Raw genomic sequence first — 17,717 nt, 5'->3', positions numbered from 1 at the left:
TTCGGTGTTTCCTGTGGAGCCAGCCCTGGGTCTAGCCCTACTTTCAAACACAAATTACAGGTAAGATAAGCGTTTGGTGGTTTGGGGGTATAATGGAGTATTAGTACGAGAGACGAGAGACTGAAGGTAGTACTACTAAAGTCCTAGGACTCTTGGATTCACTTCACTTAGTCTGTGAGAGGCACTTAGTGTTGAAAACATTTGGGCATTTACACTTAAAGGAAGAAAATGGAACTAAACTTTCAGGAAAACAGTCAACGTTAAACCCCCACCCACCAGGCAAGCAGTAAAAAACAGGTATGCTCAGATAAAGTTTGAAAAAGTATATTTATATCCCTAACAAAATAATCTCCCGCAAGACCCTCCCTAACCCCAACGATTGTCCTTCAAAAGTCCCCAAAAACCCAACTCCCAATTCCCACCCCCCAAAAGTCTCTAAAAAAGGGGCAAGGGACACTATGGGTGGATGCTGTTAACTTTTTGGGCCAGGGCATCATGCTCCTCGCGGAGCAAGGCGAGCTCCTGCTGAAGGCGGGACACCATCAGGGTAGTGCGGCGCAGGCGTGCCTTCACTGCCTTGCAGGTGCAAGGCCTGTGAGAGGCAGCTGTTGGCCTTGCTGCTCGGCGGTGGCGTTTGCCTTTGGCAGCCCGGCTCAGTCTCGGTGGACCACTGTGCTGGGTGGCAGCCCGTGGGGCCACGGAGGCCGATGCAGACGACGTTGTTGTAGTTGTCGACTGCACACTTTCCACGTCCTCCAGGGCCACCAGCCGCCGATATTCCGCAACAGTGGCCTCGATCCTCCGTTGCCGGGCCGCTCTAGCCAGCTCCTTCCTCCTTGTTCGTTTGGAAGGAGAACCTATATGAAGAAAGAAAGACATAGTCTGTAACCAATGCTCTTTAAGATTAACTCAATCATTCAGCAGAAATTTGTGCTGCAGTACAACTAGCAACTTGCAAGCGCATTACATAACTATTGAGGCCAGTATCTATCTAACCTCACACTTCTTCATCCTTGCTCTAACATTAGTGGGAGTTTAAGGAACAAATTCTACGAGCACTGTGGACTTCCATTGGAGTCGACTATGAAAGTACACCAGTCTTATTCTTCTTCTTATCTCTTGTTTTGGAAAATTGGTACGTTATTTTCTGCAAGCCGGCATAATGCCAGCGCGGTAAACTTGCACCCGAGAAAAAGAGACGCACGCCATGAGGAGTGACCTAGACTTGCGTTGCCGTTGCGTTACTGTACCCGTCCAGTACATGCAGGTGGTGAATCTCTTACTTTTCTATTACGGGTGGCACTGAGAATACTCTGTTACAACTCAAGGGCTACTGCTTAATTAATTTAACTTTCACCCTACAGTGGAAATGAGTACTAGAAATGGAAAATTGAAGAAGATAAATAATCTGATTATCTATCACTTCACATGGGATGTTTTTGCTTATATATGGGATGACTTTAGGTGCTTTGCTTTTTATTGAGTGACCAGTGATACATCCACACATGAATGACTGAGTACTACTAAACTTATTAAGAGAGGTAGGGAGTGGCCACCATAATAACCGGATCTATGCAGTGCTTGCAATACAAACTACTGCTACTATTTATGGTAGTATTTGGACAAAATTAAAAGTTCTTTTCCTTGCCTTTCCTACACTGGAACGGACGTGCGGGTGCAGTGTTACATGCTCTTCAAAGTTACACTTAGTTCATCCACTGACCATCTACTCTCTCTAGATCATGGGTACTCACAAACTTTCTCTCAGGGGCTACATTTACAGTGTAGTTTGGGGCCGAGGGCCGCACTGGTGGGGGCGGAGTCAGAGGGGGCGGGGCTAAAGCAAAACGATAACTTGTGACCATGAGGTTGCACACAGGTCCCTGCAGCAGATGCCCTCATCCACTGAGCCACCAGACCCAGCATTTACATACATCTCTCTCCCTCCTGCTCTCCCTCCTGCCCTCCCTCCATCTCTCTCTCCCTCCTGCCCTCCCTCTCCCTCCCCCTCTGTCATCTCACTGTGTGTGTGTCTATCTGTGTCAGCCTTCAGCCCGGGTTGAGACCGCTTCCTCAACGCGCACACACAGACAACAACACCAAAGTACTTAACAGGTCTTTAAAAGACCATTAACATATTATTGAGGCTTTGTTTGTTTTAGCGCCCCTGCTTCTCCACCCTGACAATCACTGCTTGCCCGGCCCCACAGAGCAGAGGCTTTGTTCTATTTCACCTCTTTGTGGCCTTGCATCTCCACTCTGCTCTGTGGGGGCCGGGGGAGCAGTGATTGTCAGAGTGGAGATGCAGGGGCGCTAACAGGTGAAATACAAAAAAGCCTCTGCTCTGTGGGGGCCGGGGGAGCAGTGATTGTCTGCAAGGTCTGCGCACCGCCAACGAAGGCTTGCCGGGCCACCACCGGCCCGCGGGCCGTACTAGGAGTACCCCTGCTCTAGATACACATATGCTATCTAAGAGTCAGATAGTAGCATGATCCAGGTATATGGACACATACAATTTCTGTGTCACCCACCCAGGCTGTTGTCCTTCCACCCATCATTGCTTCATCATTCACCCAGCCATGCATCTCATATTCTTGCCTTCCCAGCTAGTCTTCAATCTCAATAAGTAAGGAATATATAAGAGCTTACCTCTGGCCGCCACCACCACCGTCTCAACTCTCACAGCTGCCGCCGCCGCCTCCTCCCCTGAAGAATCGCCCTCCGCCTCCGTGTCGAGCACCACCACCTCCACACTGGCCCCGCCACCAGATGTTCCACCTACAAAGTACATTTAAGAATGTTAGAATAAAGCACTCACTAGTCACTAGTATTTGGTCTAGGAATGAAGACATGTGAAAACAATGTAATTTGTGACTGTCTACGTTAAAGTTAAAAAAAATGTCCCTTTTTCCAGGGAAGGTTGTCTTGCTGCACTTTTTGGCACAACTGATGAAGGCTGTTTTTTTAACACGCACCATTTTTCTCCACACAGACAGAAGATGGACTTCTAACAACAAGATCAAGTTGAAACCAGGTGAGAGCTCGGCTCGACCACAAGAAATGTCTTCAATTAATCGTCAGCACTAACCACTTTTCCATTATCAGTTAAACGTTTAGTTTTATTATGACTTCATTTTAATAAATGTGTTTACTTTTAATAAAGCTTTTAAACTTAAATACAATCTGTGTTTTTTGGTCCAGACTAGAGTGACTGAGCGAAAGGTTTTGCAATTTTTGCAAGCATGAGTCCAGATAGAACACTTCAAAAGACATTATGGACAATCCCAGAGGACTGCACTAAGTTGATAGAGCTATTGCTGACTAGAATCATGGGAGTTTCGCCAACCGTGCAATCTTAGTTAGCTACACAGACAGACTAATAAGAATAATCTAGTAATACCACAGGGAGTCATAGTAGAGGCAGGATAAGAATTTAGATACAGTCTACAAGAAGAGCAAAGACAATTTTGAAAAAAGTCAAATGAGGAACGCTAGGAAAAATAGGTACTAGTCTAAAATGAAAACTTACTGGGGCCAGCAGAGGAGCCCTCGCCTGCCCGATCCTGGCCCTGTTGATGAACAGCATCCGCCGCCTGCTGCTCCTGTGTCCTCCTCTCGCCCCTGGGGGGAGCTGACGTACAACATGAAAGAAAGAACAGAAAACATGGATGATTGTTGCTTGTCAATGTCAACCAAATCAAACATTTCAAAAGAACAATAACAAAATATTTCTGCGAAATTATATTGATTATGGTTACTTTTCATTTATTTGCGGACCTGTGACTTCGAAAGTCACGTAACTCACTAAACAAAGTACTGAAACGTTCACCTAGGACTGGCAGGCAGCAGTCCGCAGGCAAGACGCAAAGTGACAGACAAACTCCATTGTGATTTCAGTCAGATCAGTGACAACACTAACAGTTGCCTGCTACATTACCAGTCATTTAAATAGTCAAACTATCAATCCACCGCCACTATTTTTCTTATTGTCAGGGTTACAAAGGAAGGGGCAGATTTAAGCCCTTGCGGCTCTTTTGCGCCGTTCTTGCGTGACTTTTGTGACGCAGCAGCTAAACAAAAAAGGGCGCCATGGTGCGGCGTATAATATTATAACAACGTGACGCATTTGGGAGATGCATCCCGTTATAAAGCCCTGCGCCATCAGGGGGCGTTCCGGCGCAAGGGAGGGCATTCCTGCGCTGGAAGTGGAACACATCCTAATAGTGGCTGAGGGAAATCTACAAAATATCAATCAGTCACCTTTAGGACAATGATGCGTCACACAAACCCTGCACCTGCTTGAAGCAGACGTACGGCTTGACCCAGCATTGGGGAGATAGGGTACCCCAGAGCATTGATGGAGCTGCGCCATCGTTGCGACGCAACTCCAGCAGTAAAGCTTCGGTGACGTTTTGGGCCCATGGTGCGCCGCATTGCAAATACGGCGCACCATGTTTGGTGGTGGTAGCGGGCCGCACAATTAATGGCGCATCCCTGCTACTTTGCAGGGATGCGACGGTAATTGCAATTCTGCCCCTTAGGGGCATACTTACTTACGCGTTCTGGCGCATCTCCAGAGATGCGCCAGATCAAATGCGTCACGCAAAACTACCCTTGCGACACGGCAGATGTGCCTCATTTACAATGCGGCGCGCCCTGGCGCAAGGGTAGGCACTTGCGTGAGGCATCTCGTCACGTAAGAGCGGCGCATCGCTGGAGTCACGTCGCCAACGCAATGCAACTCCAGTAATGCTCAGGGCCACCCAATACTTAACATGCTGTGTCAGTCCTTTCGCCTGCTTCGAGCAGACATAAGGAATTGAATTGACGTAGCAGCATCGCAGAAGTGCCTGCGTTAAATCTTGTACATTTCACGCAGGCAATTTTGCGAGGCGCACAGCTGCTGGACCGCCCACCCTGCGTACTAGGAACGCACCCATTGTGGTGCAGGCCCATGGCTTTATAACATGACGCATCTCCATAGATGCGTCATGCTGTAAATGACTCGCAGGGATGCGGCACGTTTACGCCGCTGTTGCGTCACGCAAGGCAACGTAAACGTGGCGCAAGGGGCTTGTAAATGTAATCTGCCCCCTAGTGTCTAGCATTACGCAGTTCTGTAAAGTACACTCATACATAATAGTTACTCAGGCCAATGAGACCACGAAATAGAAAACAAATAAGCATAGTAGCAACGCCACTGAGAAGGAGAGCAGTGCACCTGAAATGCACAGAAGATTTTGAAATATAATTTAACTACAATGTAATCGTCATCAGCGGCATTATTGGCTTGCTCCATGTAAAAAACAAATATTTGCAATACAACAACACAGAGCAGGAGAAAACATCATAGTAGTGAGTGATTAAATGGCTACTACTACTCACCAAGCCCGGCGATCTCCAAGCCGAGCTGGTCCAGCAGGTCGCGCTCGCGGTCCAGGAGGTCCGTCCAGCGATGGGTGACCTGGCTGTAGGTGCGCTGGACCCCGTAGAGGTGGGATATGGCCCAGCACACCTTCTCCCACCGCTTCCGGCGCTCCCGCATGTTGTAGCCGCCGGCCGCGATCCTGCCGCCTCCCGCGATGGTCCTGGGCAGGCGGCGCTGGACGAAGTAGACCAGCGCGCCCACTTCCTCCGGGCTGAATATCTCCCGTCGCGTCACCTGCTCCCCCCTCAATCTCCCGCATGCTGTCCTGCCACTGGGTCCAGCACTACTCCCCGCCGCCGCTGCGGCCCTCAAGTGCCTGGGCAGCTTCACGGCGCCTGGCTTGACCATGGTCTGGGCAGGTAAGGTAGGAAGAAGTAGAAAATTAAGAAAGAATAGGATAGGGAAGAAGAAAAAAAAAGAGTTAAAAAAAGTAGTTTAAAAGTAAAGAAAAATAGCAGAAAAGACAAAAATATACAGCTAGGAAAAGAGAGGGATAGATAAGAAGCAAAATCGTAAAAAAAAAACTGAAAACAAGCAAAGGATGGCAAAGATACCAAGAGGATTAAACACCATGCCCAGACACAGGAAATGAATGAAAAACAAGATGGCCGGCGCCCGTTCACAAGCGCGAAAGTAAGTTCGCGCGAGATTTTCCTCGCGATCCCGTGCGAACCTCTAGATTTCCCGCGCGATCTCGTGCGAACCTCTACTCGCAATGCGCTTACTGCGCGAGATTATACATAGCGGGCGGAAACGGAAATATGTCACGCAAACAAAATGGCCGCGCCCGTACTCGACCTTGGGGTAAATTCGCGTGTTGCGCTGCAAGCGGCTCGCGAATACTGCAAAAAAACTCGCGAAACAACAAGCCGCAAAAAAATAAAATGCTCATTCGCACGAATTGGCGGCTTCCGCGGTCGGTTTCGCACGACGCCGCGCCCCGCGAATAGCGCGAAAAACACCGAAAAACGATTTCAGCAAAAGCAAAAGCAATGAGCAGGTGCAAAAGGTCAACCTCATGATTTGTAACGATTCTTTGTAGTGCTTCCTGAGGGGGCCCTCCAGAATTCGGTTGCCTGCTTGCAACTATTGTGTGACCCTGCTCTGACCTTAACTGTATGCCACAAAGGTCCTGATTTACAGCTAAAGGAGCAGACAAGCAGGTGCCAGGCTGGAACTTTAAATTCTTTCAGTGACACATTAATTAGCCCCTAATTCATTATTGTCAGTTGGGGCAGGGCAGGTGTTGTAACTAATTTTGCAACAATGAAAGCACTTAGCAAGTGCAAAAGATCACTAATCAGGGCGCACTAAGGAAGCAGGTGCCAGCTAAAAAAATATTCTGTGACACATTAATCAGCCCCAAATTAATTCAGGTCACTTGAGGCAGGGAAGGTGTGCTTTGCTTTGCCGAAAATAATGTACACTGGACAACCAGAGGGTGTGGTGATGAAACAGAGGGTGGCATGGGTGGGCCAGAGGGTGGCATGAGTAGTCAAAGAGTGGCAGTGGTGACAGAGAGTGGCAGTGATGAAGAAGAGTGTCCCAAACAGGCTGGACACGTAGAAACAACAAGTTCGCGAAACTTGCGACCCGACAGGTAAGTTCGCAATTTGCGACATTGTACAAAACCCTCGCGAACTGGCAGAAACCCGCGCAAACACAAAAAAAAAAAAAATCCGCAAATTCGCGAGAATTCGCGGATTTTGCGGATTGCGAATCCGCAAATCCGCAAAATTCGCGAACGCGAGATCCGCAAAATTCGCTCATGCTTACCGGTGGGTCCAGCAAGGAGTCGCTGACTCCGAGACAGAGCTCATACCTCGTTTTGCCCCCTTCAGCGATGCACGATTAAAAGGAACTGGTACCGACAAAGAGAGCGATTGCATTTTGCAAGGATCTGTGCCACCGTCAAAGCAATTGGACACTACAGAACCTGAAACATTGTTTGAAGATCACACCGTGCCTGGGAAAGAACGATATAATCTGAGGTCAAGACCAAGGAACTGACATAATCAAATTAGTGCGATTTTCCCTTTTCCCCATGAACTATTTTTGACTTCACAGCTCTCTCGCCCAGGGAACTAGCTCATTTTTTGATTTTCGAACCGCCATCCGGTTCTAATGCTAGGGCCGCGGTTGAAGTCTGAGGAGTGCAGCCTGGGACGCCTAGGTCAACGGTTCTGGTCGGTCTGAGGGAATTACCCCGGACTGGACAGAGCGCACATCTTGGCAGAAGCAACCTCCCACCGCGGGCAGCAACCAGAGGATGGAGTTTCCAAGGGTAGAGAGACCTGCTAGACACATGAACTTTAAAACGAAAATATGTACTGTGATGGCCAGGAAGAAATTCCTGATAACATGTATTTTGATGATATGTAGCATAATGATGTTCTTGATTGGTTATACTTTATCCAAGTTTCAAATCACCTTTGTAAACAACACTCAGCCCACACCTTCTCCAACTGCTTCTTTACACTCCTTTCACCCTCTTCCTGAACACGAGTCTGCCAGAAGATTAGAGTTCATAAATAACTCCTTCATCCAGCTCCTACAGCAGCACCAGTCTATAATGAACACCTCAAATTGTTGGATCTGTGGACTCATGCCACACACAACAGATAAGGGCATCCCATACTTTATCCTGCCATTCAGTTATTATGGTTCTCTGTGGGCTTTCCAGACCATGTTCCTGTTCGCCCTAGAACCATACCCGCCCCGTTCCACGGAGAGCGATTCCAGCAACAAGGCACTAGTGATAGGAATAAGAAATATGAGTAGGGATGTTGATACGTATCAAACGATTCCTAAAGATGAACTCACTCCCTACAGCCGTTGGAATATAACTAAATACGGGATCTCTTTGAATAAAGGTCAGAAAACTAAGAAATCCTCCCCAGTCTGGATAGTGCCCCACCGAGGCCACTTGTGTCTGCAAGGTATTGGCAGGGATCCCAAAGCACAGTTGGGGAAGAGCGCATGCACGGAAACATATGTGTTTGCTTCCCGAACTTCCCTTCCATTTTTAGCGGCTAAAGGCACCTATTTCGTCTGCCATGACAAAGCCTATACATGAATGCCCCCCCGACTTCTCGGGCACATGCTTCATCGCGTTTCTGCTGCCACCCACCTACACGGCCGGGGCAGATTACCATCGGACAAGGACAGTTAGGGGTGTCGTGAGTCAAGACGACACCGCGGGTCAAGAGTTTGGAGACTTCGCAAAGGGTTTTCTGCCATTTTGGGGGCCCATGGTGAACAGCAGGAACATTCGACAACTGACGAGGATAGTTGAGTCCGCCGTGACTGAAACGGCCGGTGCCCTTAGCAACCTGACAGCTGAGCTTCAGTCGGATCGACTTATGACCCTTCAGAACAGGGTTGCCCTAGATGTCATACTTGCAGACCGTGGTGGTGTATGTAGAGTGATCCAATCTAGTTGCTGCATTTTCATCCCCGATAAAACTCCGACAGTATACCAGGCCATCTCCAAATTACACAAAATCTCTGATTCCCTTCACGTAGAGAAAGGGGATTGGTCCTTGCTAGGGTGGTTCTGGGAACTGATATCTGCCTGGGGATGGAAAACTCTGATTTTCATAGGGATAATCTTAGCCGTTCTGTTTATGTTCTGCCTGTTTGTACAGTGCGCTCCTGCAATATGTGGCCTCTGCGCTACCTCATGTGTAAAGAAGCCTGTATCAAGGGACGAATTAAACAACAGAATGATGCTACAGCAGCATCTCCATGAATTCATCAACACAGATTTGGACTCAGATTAGCATGAGTTATTGCCTAATATGAGGGCAAAAGGAGGGTCTGTGGTACTGAAAAATCCGGACCCTGCCGTTCCACCGGTATCGAGGTCCAACACTCGTATCACAAAATATCGTCGTATCATGACGAATTTGGTGTCTACGGACCGGTAATGATTAGGACATTATCCCTATACATTTGCGTCATGATTGAGTGATGCTAACACCCTTAAACCATGGTTTCCGTTCCGAACCCTCAGACTCCATCTTGTAAACGGCATCCATCTTGTGACTTGCCCTCATATAGTCAATTGATTAAGACCGAGTTTGATCCGAAAGGACACGTCCACCGTATCTGACTTCCCCATTACCTGGCCGAGCTGACTGCACTGCCTCCAGCCAAACCTGTTTGGGCAGCTCCTCGCCCAGTGGCCGAGTGAGATATCATCAAGGCACAACATGCCATAAACCATTCACTACTTACATACCATGATCTCCATACACATACACCTGTCCATGATTCTTGTTTATGACCAGTTTTACGATGGGAGGGTGCCCGACCTTATTGGTGTTTCATCGATATCTGATGGGAGTTCTGGGCCTGGCTGGGTAATCCATCACAAACTGGACATCTAAAATATGTGCTGACCAGCATGACTTCGCTCTTTGTATTATTGTAGAAATATGTGTATAACCATATCATAAACACAAGAATTCTTGCCAGCAGATGTTATTTATGTATATAAGGAGAAGGCTGGTTCTGTAAAAACGAACAGTCTCCTGAGAACTTACGGCCCGTGCTGTCGTACTTCTAGGACACATGTTACTTGGTTGCAGCCAATAAAACGTGGTCTCTGATTTCACCTAGAAGACTCTGTGTTTCTGTGGTCCGGAACAGGGAGAACTCAGAGGTCCCCGGGTGTTACCCCTGGCACCACCGGGTTCCTAAAAACCCGGCACCTCACAGCCCACGAAAACATGATAGTGAGCAAAAAGGCAAAAACTTTTTCAAGTCTGATTTTCGCCAAACCACTTTTATCCGGTATTAGACCTTCCCAGCAATGCCCCAATACCCGCCAACCCACCGCAAAAAAGCACAACACCCCCAAACAGGCAAAAAGCAAAAATGGAAAATCTCATACTTACAATATGTTTCGGCCTCCCGTCCAAACGCGCTGTGCAGCTAGGCCATAACTCCCCTTTTCCACCATGGATTTCCTGAAAAACAAATGCAATCAAAATTAGACTGTGCCAGCAGTGCTCCCAGACCCCAAAACCCACCCACAAACACCTGGAACCCCCCAAACAGCACCTCAAAGACAAGCAAGTCAGCAAAAACGCAAAAAAAATGTTGCTTCCGATTTTCTCCAAACCACTTTTATCCGGTATTAGACCTTCCCAGCAATGGCCCCAGAGCTGTCAACTCACCCGCAAAGAAGTAGAACACCCCCACAAGTGCAGAGTCTTTCTTCATTGGGCATAATCCATCCATCTGCTTTGAGGGAAATAGGAGTCTGGAGGAGGAGGATAGAGGAGCATGTTCTTGTGAACTTGTGAACATGAGGAATGCAGACTGCGGCACCTTCAAATCAATAAGCAAATAAGTGAAGACAGTTCTGCTGATGGGCTTGTTTTTGTGATTAGGTGATTAAAGTTTTTATTTATATTGACTTTGCAAAACAAAGAAAGACAGACACACAGGAGTAAAAGAAAGTTATTGATTCATTGGCTCATTTTCGGGGCTCGGTGTCAGGGAACAAGAGTTCGTCCTCATACTCTGCGAATTCAGGCGGGAGTAGGTTACCTAACAGAGAAGAAATTCCCTCATCTAAGTTGGTGTCCTCCTCGTCTTCTTCCGGCGTGTATTCTCGTACTTTGTAATCAGGTGGTATGAGGTGCTGATTCATCTTGATCATTGTTAACCTCTCCACATTTTTGGGCGAGAGGTGGGTCCTTTTGAAAGTTACAATGCCACCAGCAGCACTGAAAACACATTCAGAAGACACGCTTGAGAGTGGGCAAGACAAGTAATTTATAGCCAGGTTGGAGATATTTGGCCACAATTCTTTTTTCCCATGCCAATACACCAATGGGTCATCATGAACATAGACCTCTGTTGAGTCATTCAGATAGTCCTGCACCATCGACTCAAGGTTCTCCACGGTTCCTCCACTTTGCTTACTTTTTGCTGGGGCTTTTGAAAATCAAACCCAAGCTGAGTTAGCCAATCCTCTTCTTCACACAATGTTACTGTTGTGTCTGGTGCAGATGATCCGGTTGCTGGAGTGGTTAACGGCTGAGAGGGAAAATCACTCACTTCTTCCACAGCCACAGGTGCAGAAGTGGATTAGTTTGACTCCGGATGGCCTGCTTATGCTGATGTGCTGCCTTTTCCTTTAATTTCCTGCTGTTCTCTTTCAAACCTCATGGCTGACATAGCTAGCCAACGTTTGTACTTTGAAACTTCTGCGTCACCAAAAGGAAAGAATGCTCTGCCTGCCAGTGCCTTTTTGTAGCGTGGATCCAGAATAGTAGCACAAATGTAATGCTGTTCTGTGTGGATCTTTTAAAGATGTTCATCCCAAAGTAGGTGCTCTAATAATTTCTCCACCAAATCAAAAGCTTCTTGCTTTTCTTCATCTTTTTGAAACGTAGAAGACACCGCCTTCAGGTAGTGCTCTAGCATGCGCTACAATGGGATAGCTTTTCCCAAAAACAGTCCTACCTGCTGACTGCACGCGTGAAGACCTCAAAAGGACGAAGCATGTCTGTCAGGCTTTTAGCTAGCTTCCATTGCTCCGCATGTATCCTCAGGTCCTTCATAGCTGTACCCTGTGTAAAGAAATACTGATCGAGTACCGCACACTGCTCATACAGACGTTCAAGCATGTTGCCACCTCCTGGATGAGTGCTTTCACTGGCAGTCAACCTTGATGTAGCAGGCCCCTCAGATGCTTCCGGGCCTTAAAAGAAAGGCTGAAATGTGTGCACATTCTTCAGCAGGTGGTCAGTTACTCGCACACTGGACTTTCTTCACTCAAGAATTTTTTAACAACCAGGTTTATACAGTGCGCCAAACACGGCACTCTGAAATAGTTACCCAGATCCATGGCCTTAACTACATTGGCGCCATTATCCGTGGAAACATAACCAATCTTGCGTTTTATTGGGGACAGCCATTGAAAGTCCTTTGTGTTTTCTCCTGTATGACTTGTCTCCATGCCAAACATGGCTAGTGTTGCATGTTTCCGAGCAGCTTTAAAAAAAACGTTGTCCGGGTCAACACCTGCCCTTAGCTTTGCTGTAACTCCTGAAAAAGAGACCCAGTGGTCCACATGTCTGTTGTCAGATGTATAGTGTGAACAGCACTCTTCTGCAAAGCTGCCCCCATCACCTTCAGCACATCTTCATGTAGTGCTGGAACCGCATCTCTGGCAAAATAGAACCGGCTAGGAACCTTCCATTTAGGGCAGAGCGTTGCCACTAATTCAAGAAAACCAACCCCTTCCACAAAAGAAAAAAGGGAGAAGGTCCAGAGCTAGCATTTTAGCCAGATTAGTGGTATACAGACGCATCATTGGGTGCTTGCGTTCAAATGGCGCATCTGAAAACAACATTCTTCTACTGATGGGCTGGACCATGATTTTACGGGATGATGATGATGATGACTTCTTCGACCCAGTTACGCTCGGTGATGATGAACTTTTTCACATTGTTGTCTCACTCTCTCCCACACTCTTAGTGTGGCTCACAGGGGGTGTGCTGCTGACAGGGGTACTGCGTGTAAGTGAAGTGTGTGATGCTTCTTCCTCCTCGTCATCATCAGATGAAAGATCAACGGATGCAGTTTGTTGACTTGCAATTCCGGCTTCCTTGATCTCCTTTAGGTGCGCATGCCATTTGACAGTGTGCTGTCTCTTAAGATGACCTCTCTAGCCTCCGGTACCATAGTTGGTACCAAGCTTACCACGACTAACTCCAAGCTTACAAATGCTACAAATGGCTATGTTTTCCCATGTTGAGCTAAAACTAAAGAAGTCCCAAACTGCGGACTTCAAATGTCTGTGGGGGCAGAGGAGGCGATACTGGTCATGCTAATGCCAGATGAAGTGGAGGATGTGTGTTGCCGAACTTTACTACGTTGTGCACTTGCAGCACCACTAATTGAGGAAATGGAGGTCGGGGTGGATGGAGGTCCCTTCTGGCGAGAAAATATGGAAGCGGTAGGTGGTGGTGTACTAGTTAACTGTGGTGGTCCCATTGACTCATCGTCAACATCACCCTCAGCAGTTTCTCGGGCTAGGGTCAAAATGTCTGTTTGCTGCATGCCCGCTGGTGCTGCAGTGACTTGTATTATGACTGCGTCGTCGTCGTGAGAGTCTTCATCAGCAGGAGTATACGCCACTTCTTGTTCAGCGTCATCATCACACTCCATAAGTACAAGAGTTCCGGGGACCTTCCTTTTACGCTTAGCTACCTTTGCCAGATCATGGTGTGCCTCACTCTCAGACGGCTGTGGTGGTTCCCAAGTAAGATCCGCATCATCAGAAGGAAGGGGGCTTGAAGAACATGTAGACACCATCCTTGATCTTTTCCTTGCTAGGGATGTGGAAGACAATGTATGCTCAGAAGGAGTGGCTTCCTCAAATGATACCTCAGCTTGAATGTCGATTTCCTGATGTGCCCCTACTTCGGGAGGAACAACTATTGTGGGCACTTGGGCCGCTCCATGCACCTCTGCTTGCGCATCTCCTTGCGCTGCCTCTCCTTCCACATGTACTTGGGCTTGTACTTGCACATATGGTTGTTGTTGCAGCAGTGGTTGTTGAACACTCGTCAGATGAGTTACAACAACCTGTGTTGATTGAGGGGCATTGCTGCTACTTTCTTGCGATGAACCAACAGCACTGGTCGATGGTGATTGAACAACTATACTGGCGGCCTCTAAAGCACTCAAGGGCTTGGACTTGAGTTGGCATGGTGGTGGTGGCCCTGAGCCCAATGGAGCGGGGGTGCTGCTCCCAGCAGCTTGGTCCCCAGCAGACCCCGCTGCTGCTGCAGGCGTACTTATTTTTTTCCCAAAAAATGTGACGGTCGGCACACCAGTCTTTTTGGTAAGTGGCGCCACTTGCTTCTTTTGCTCCTTACTGGCAACTTTCTTGCTAGAGGAGCTATGGGGAACTTTTTTTGGGGCCATCTTCTTCAGATGTCAGAACAGCAGGCCTCAGTTGCACGAGTTGCAGAGTTGTCTTGTCTGTGGCCACACGTGACGTCGCGTGATGTTATGCTGCACACACCGCTGCAGGACTTCTTCCTGGCACTGGTGGTTCTCTTGTGCACCTAAAAGCAATGGAAGACAGAGGAACATCAGGTATGCAGCCCAAAAAATCGAAAAACACACAAAAATCAGCGCAATCCCATGCCATCCATGCCCTCCATGATGTTTAAATTCAAGACACCCCACAGAAAGACTAGGCCCATGCACCACTCACTACCCCTGGGCATAATGGATGAAAGCTAGGCAAAATGGGTGCAGGCCTGAGAACACTGCCTGCGTTCAAAATGGCCCCTTGCCCCCCAGCACATGGCCAGGGCCTGCCTGTACCAGCACTCAAAATGGCCCCCACCCACATGGCCAGTCCCCATCAACACCCCAAAAAATCGAAAAACACACAAAAATCAGCACAATCCCATGCCATCCATGTCCTCCATGATGTTTACATTAAAGAGACCCCCACAGAAAGACTCAGTCCATGCACCACTCACTACCCCTGGGCAAAAGGCCCCAACAGCAGCCAAAAAAATCGAAAAACACACAAAAATCTGCACAATCCCATGCCATCCATGCCCTCCATGATGTTTACATTAAAGAGACCCCACAGAAAGACTCAGTCCATCCACCACTGAGTACCCCTGGGCAAAAGGCCCCAACAACAGCCCTAAAATCGAAAATTCCAAAATTGTAGTTGCAGCAACTGTAATGCCCCAAACAAACTTACTTGTGAAATTTCAAATCCAAAAGTGATCCAAAAAAAGTCAAAAAGGCCTCAAATCCATATATCCAGCAGCATCCACAAAAAGTAATCCTTCCAGGGTCAAGATCCAAATGAAAGTGACCAGCACATGAAGAAAGCACTGGGAGGCGCCTGCTGGACAGAAACAGGAAGTTGGAGACTGTGGGGCACTTCCTTCCTCCCCCCCCCCCCCCAAATGGACTCCTTGCAAAAAAAGTGCAGCAAATGTCAACCTGAGGAGTTATTGTGATAAAAATCATCATTTTCAGAAGGTTTATGCTGCTTGCTGGTGGATTTCTTGTGCAGAATTGCACATTTTGCAATTTTGCGAGTGCGAGATTGTTGCTGCCCGCCGCATCTACGTGTTTGCAATTGCGAGCTCTCGCGATGCGTGCTGTGCAAGGTGGCAAGCCGCGATGACGTAATCGCGGTCGCCAAACTCCCGGGGGATCCCACAGCAAGATCCAAAATGGCGCAGCACACGCAAAATATGGAGAAAAACAACTCTGCAAACGCTAATTGACGGTAAGTGAATGCAGCGCGCCGCAATATTGTATCACCAAGCAAAAAAATCCGCTGCGTGCGAATTTGCGAGAGTTCGCGGATTGCAAATTTGCCGAAAATCCACAAATTCCGCGAGCGGAACGGATTTTACGCCCATGCTTAGAGGTAATGCTTTGATTACGTTTGGTAATCCCCATTACTCTTAGTCCTACTCATCCTCGACCCAGTCATACTTCCCACCCTCCCTCCCTGTCCAGGCCTTTGTTGCTTGGTGTGTCAGGATGTGCTTCTGGTGGTTAGGTCTGATATAGCACCTGGCAGGAGGGAGGTGGAGCCTAAAAGCTTTTCCTGTTTTGTTTCCTGTCTGTGGAATACCTCATGAGTGATGACTGAGTCGAGGACGAGTAGGACTAAGAGTAATGGGGATTACCAAACGTAATCAAAGCATCAGCTCACATCCCATATAACTTTTCATATGCCCACTCACATACCCACACAACCACTCACATACCCATTCATAGACCCATACCAGTAATCACACAAGTACTCATCCACTCATACAGCCACTCACACAACCATTCACTGAACCAAACAGCTACTGATACAACCAGTCACACACCCATTGAGCCACTAACACAATCACGCACTCACCCATACAGCTACTCACACACCTACCTATTTACCTACACAGTCACTCACACACACTCACTCACCCATACAGTCAATCAGTGCACCCACTCACTTACCATTATAAGCACTTACACACTCACTCACATAACCAGTAGTCACTTACATATCCATTCACACATCCATACAAGCACTCACATATCTTCTCACTCATGTAGCCATTCGCTCAAACTCTAACTCTCCAATACAGCCTATTTCACACACTGACTCAATTAACCAAACACCCACTCAAAAAGCCACTCACTCACCCATAGAGCCACTTACAGACCCAGCCACTCACTCATACAGCCATCGAGACACCGACTCACTCATCCATACAGTCACTATGAACCCAGCTACACACCAATACATCTCATACACATCTCACTCACCCACACAGCTACTCAAATAACTACTTATACACCCATACAGCAACTTGCACACCCATACACACAACTATACATATTGTCACACAGCCACTCATACAATATATGTTAGAAGTAGTATCACTCAGTAGTAGTGCACCTAGTATACTAATTTAACTTTTGTGATAGGTCAGTATATATCGTTAACATTCATAAACTCTTAAAAACACTTACCCTCACTTAATGATGTAATCACAGATTGTAATGTAAGATGTTATCAGTGATGTCACTGACCATGTCATGAGTGATGTAATATATAATGTCATAAACAGTGCATTGTGGGGCGTACATTATAGTTAGCTCAGGTAACTATAACTGCAGAATTTCACTGGTTAAGTACAAGTGAATTTGCAGCCTAACTATGATGTCCCTGTAAACTTTAGTATTTTCAGTGAAAATATATATTGCCCATAGTGAACAAGGCATGTGTGCCGAAATGCGTCAAGCGGAAGAAAAATAAACGAAAGCTAAATGGCAAAAGCTTATTCCTGTGTCAGAGTCCGATTACTAAAGTGAAGTCGGGAGTGGATGGAATATATATATATATATATATATATATATATATATATATATATATATATATATATATATATATATATATATATAGATATATATATATATATATATATATATATATATATATATATATATATATATATATCTATATGTATATATATATATATATATGTTTATATATATATAGTTGACACACCCAATCCAATACGCCTCGAACTCCACATCCAATGGAGCACACCAAGGGAAAAGAGAGAGGAGCTGACCCAAAGTGCAGTGAGCAATTTATTCTTTATTCGTGGAAGCTCGCCCTGCCAGTATAACGTTTCGGCCTTCACAGAGGCCTTGGTCACATGACGCCACAATGGGAGGAGGGACTATTAAAGTGCCAGTGCAAATAGGAAATGGGTTA

General features: G+C 47.0%; 1 protein-coding gene across 1 annotated transcript in view; it reads right to left on the bottom strand.

The window, feature by feature from the left end:
- Positions 1 to 392: 392 nt before the first annotated feature.
- LOC147674032 (uncharacterized) overlaps positions 393 to 17,717 on the bottom strand; it is a 42,098-nt gene continuing 24,773 nt past the window's right edge. Inside the window, exons 2-4 of the mRNA XM_086945554.1 lie at positions 3,530 to 3,631; positions 2,650 to 2,778; positions 393 to 857 (exon numbers count right to left, since the gene is read on the bottom strand). Of these exons, the coding sequence (XP_086801680.1) occupies positions 457 to 857; positions 2,650 to 2,778; positions 3,530 to 3,631 (632 nt within the window). The 3' untranslated portion in view covers positions 393 to 456. The remainder of the gene's footprint in view (positions 858 to 2,649; positions 2,779 to 3,529; positions 3,632 to 17,717) is intronic.

The sequence above is a fragment of the Lissotriton vulgaris genome, chromosome 12 (assembly GCF_964263255.1).
Source record: "Lissotriton vulgaris chromosome 12, aLisVul1.2, whole genome shotgun sequence".
NCBI lineage: Eukaryota > Metazoa > Chordata > Amphibia > Caudata > Salamandridae > Lissotriton > Lissotriton vulgaris.
The sequence above is the reverse complement of the archived record's forward strand: the minus strand, read 5'-3'. Positions and strand labels throughout refer to the sequence as shown.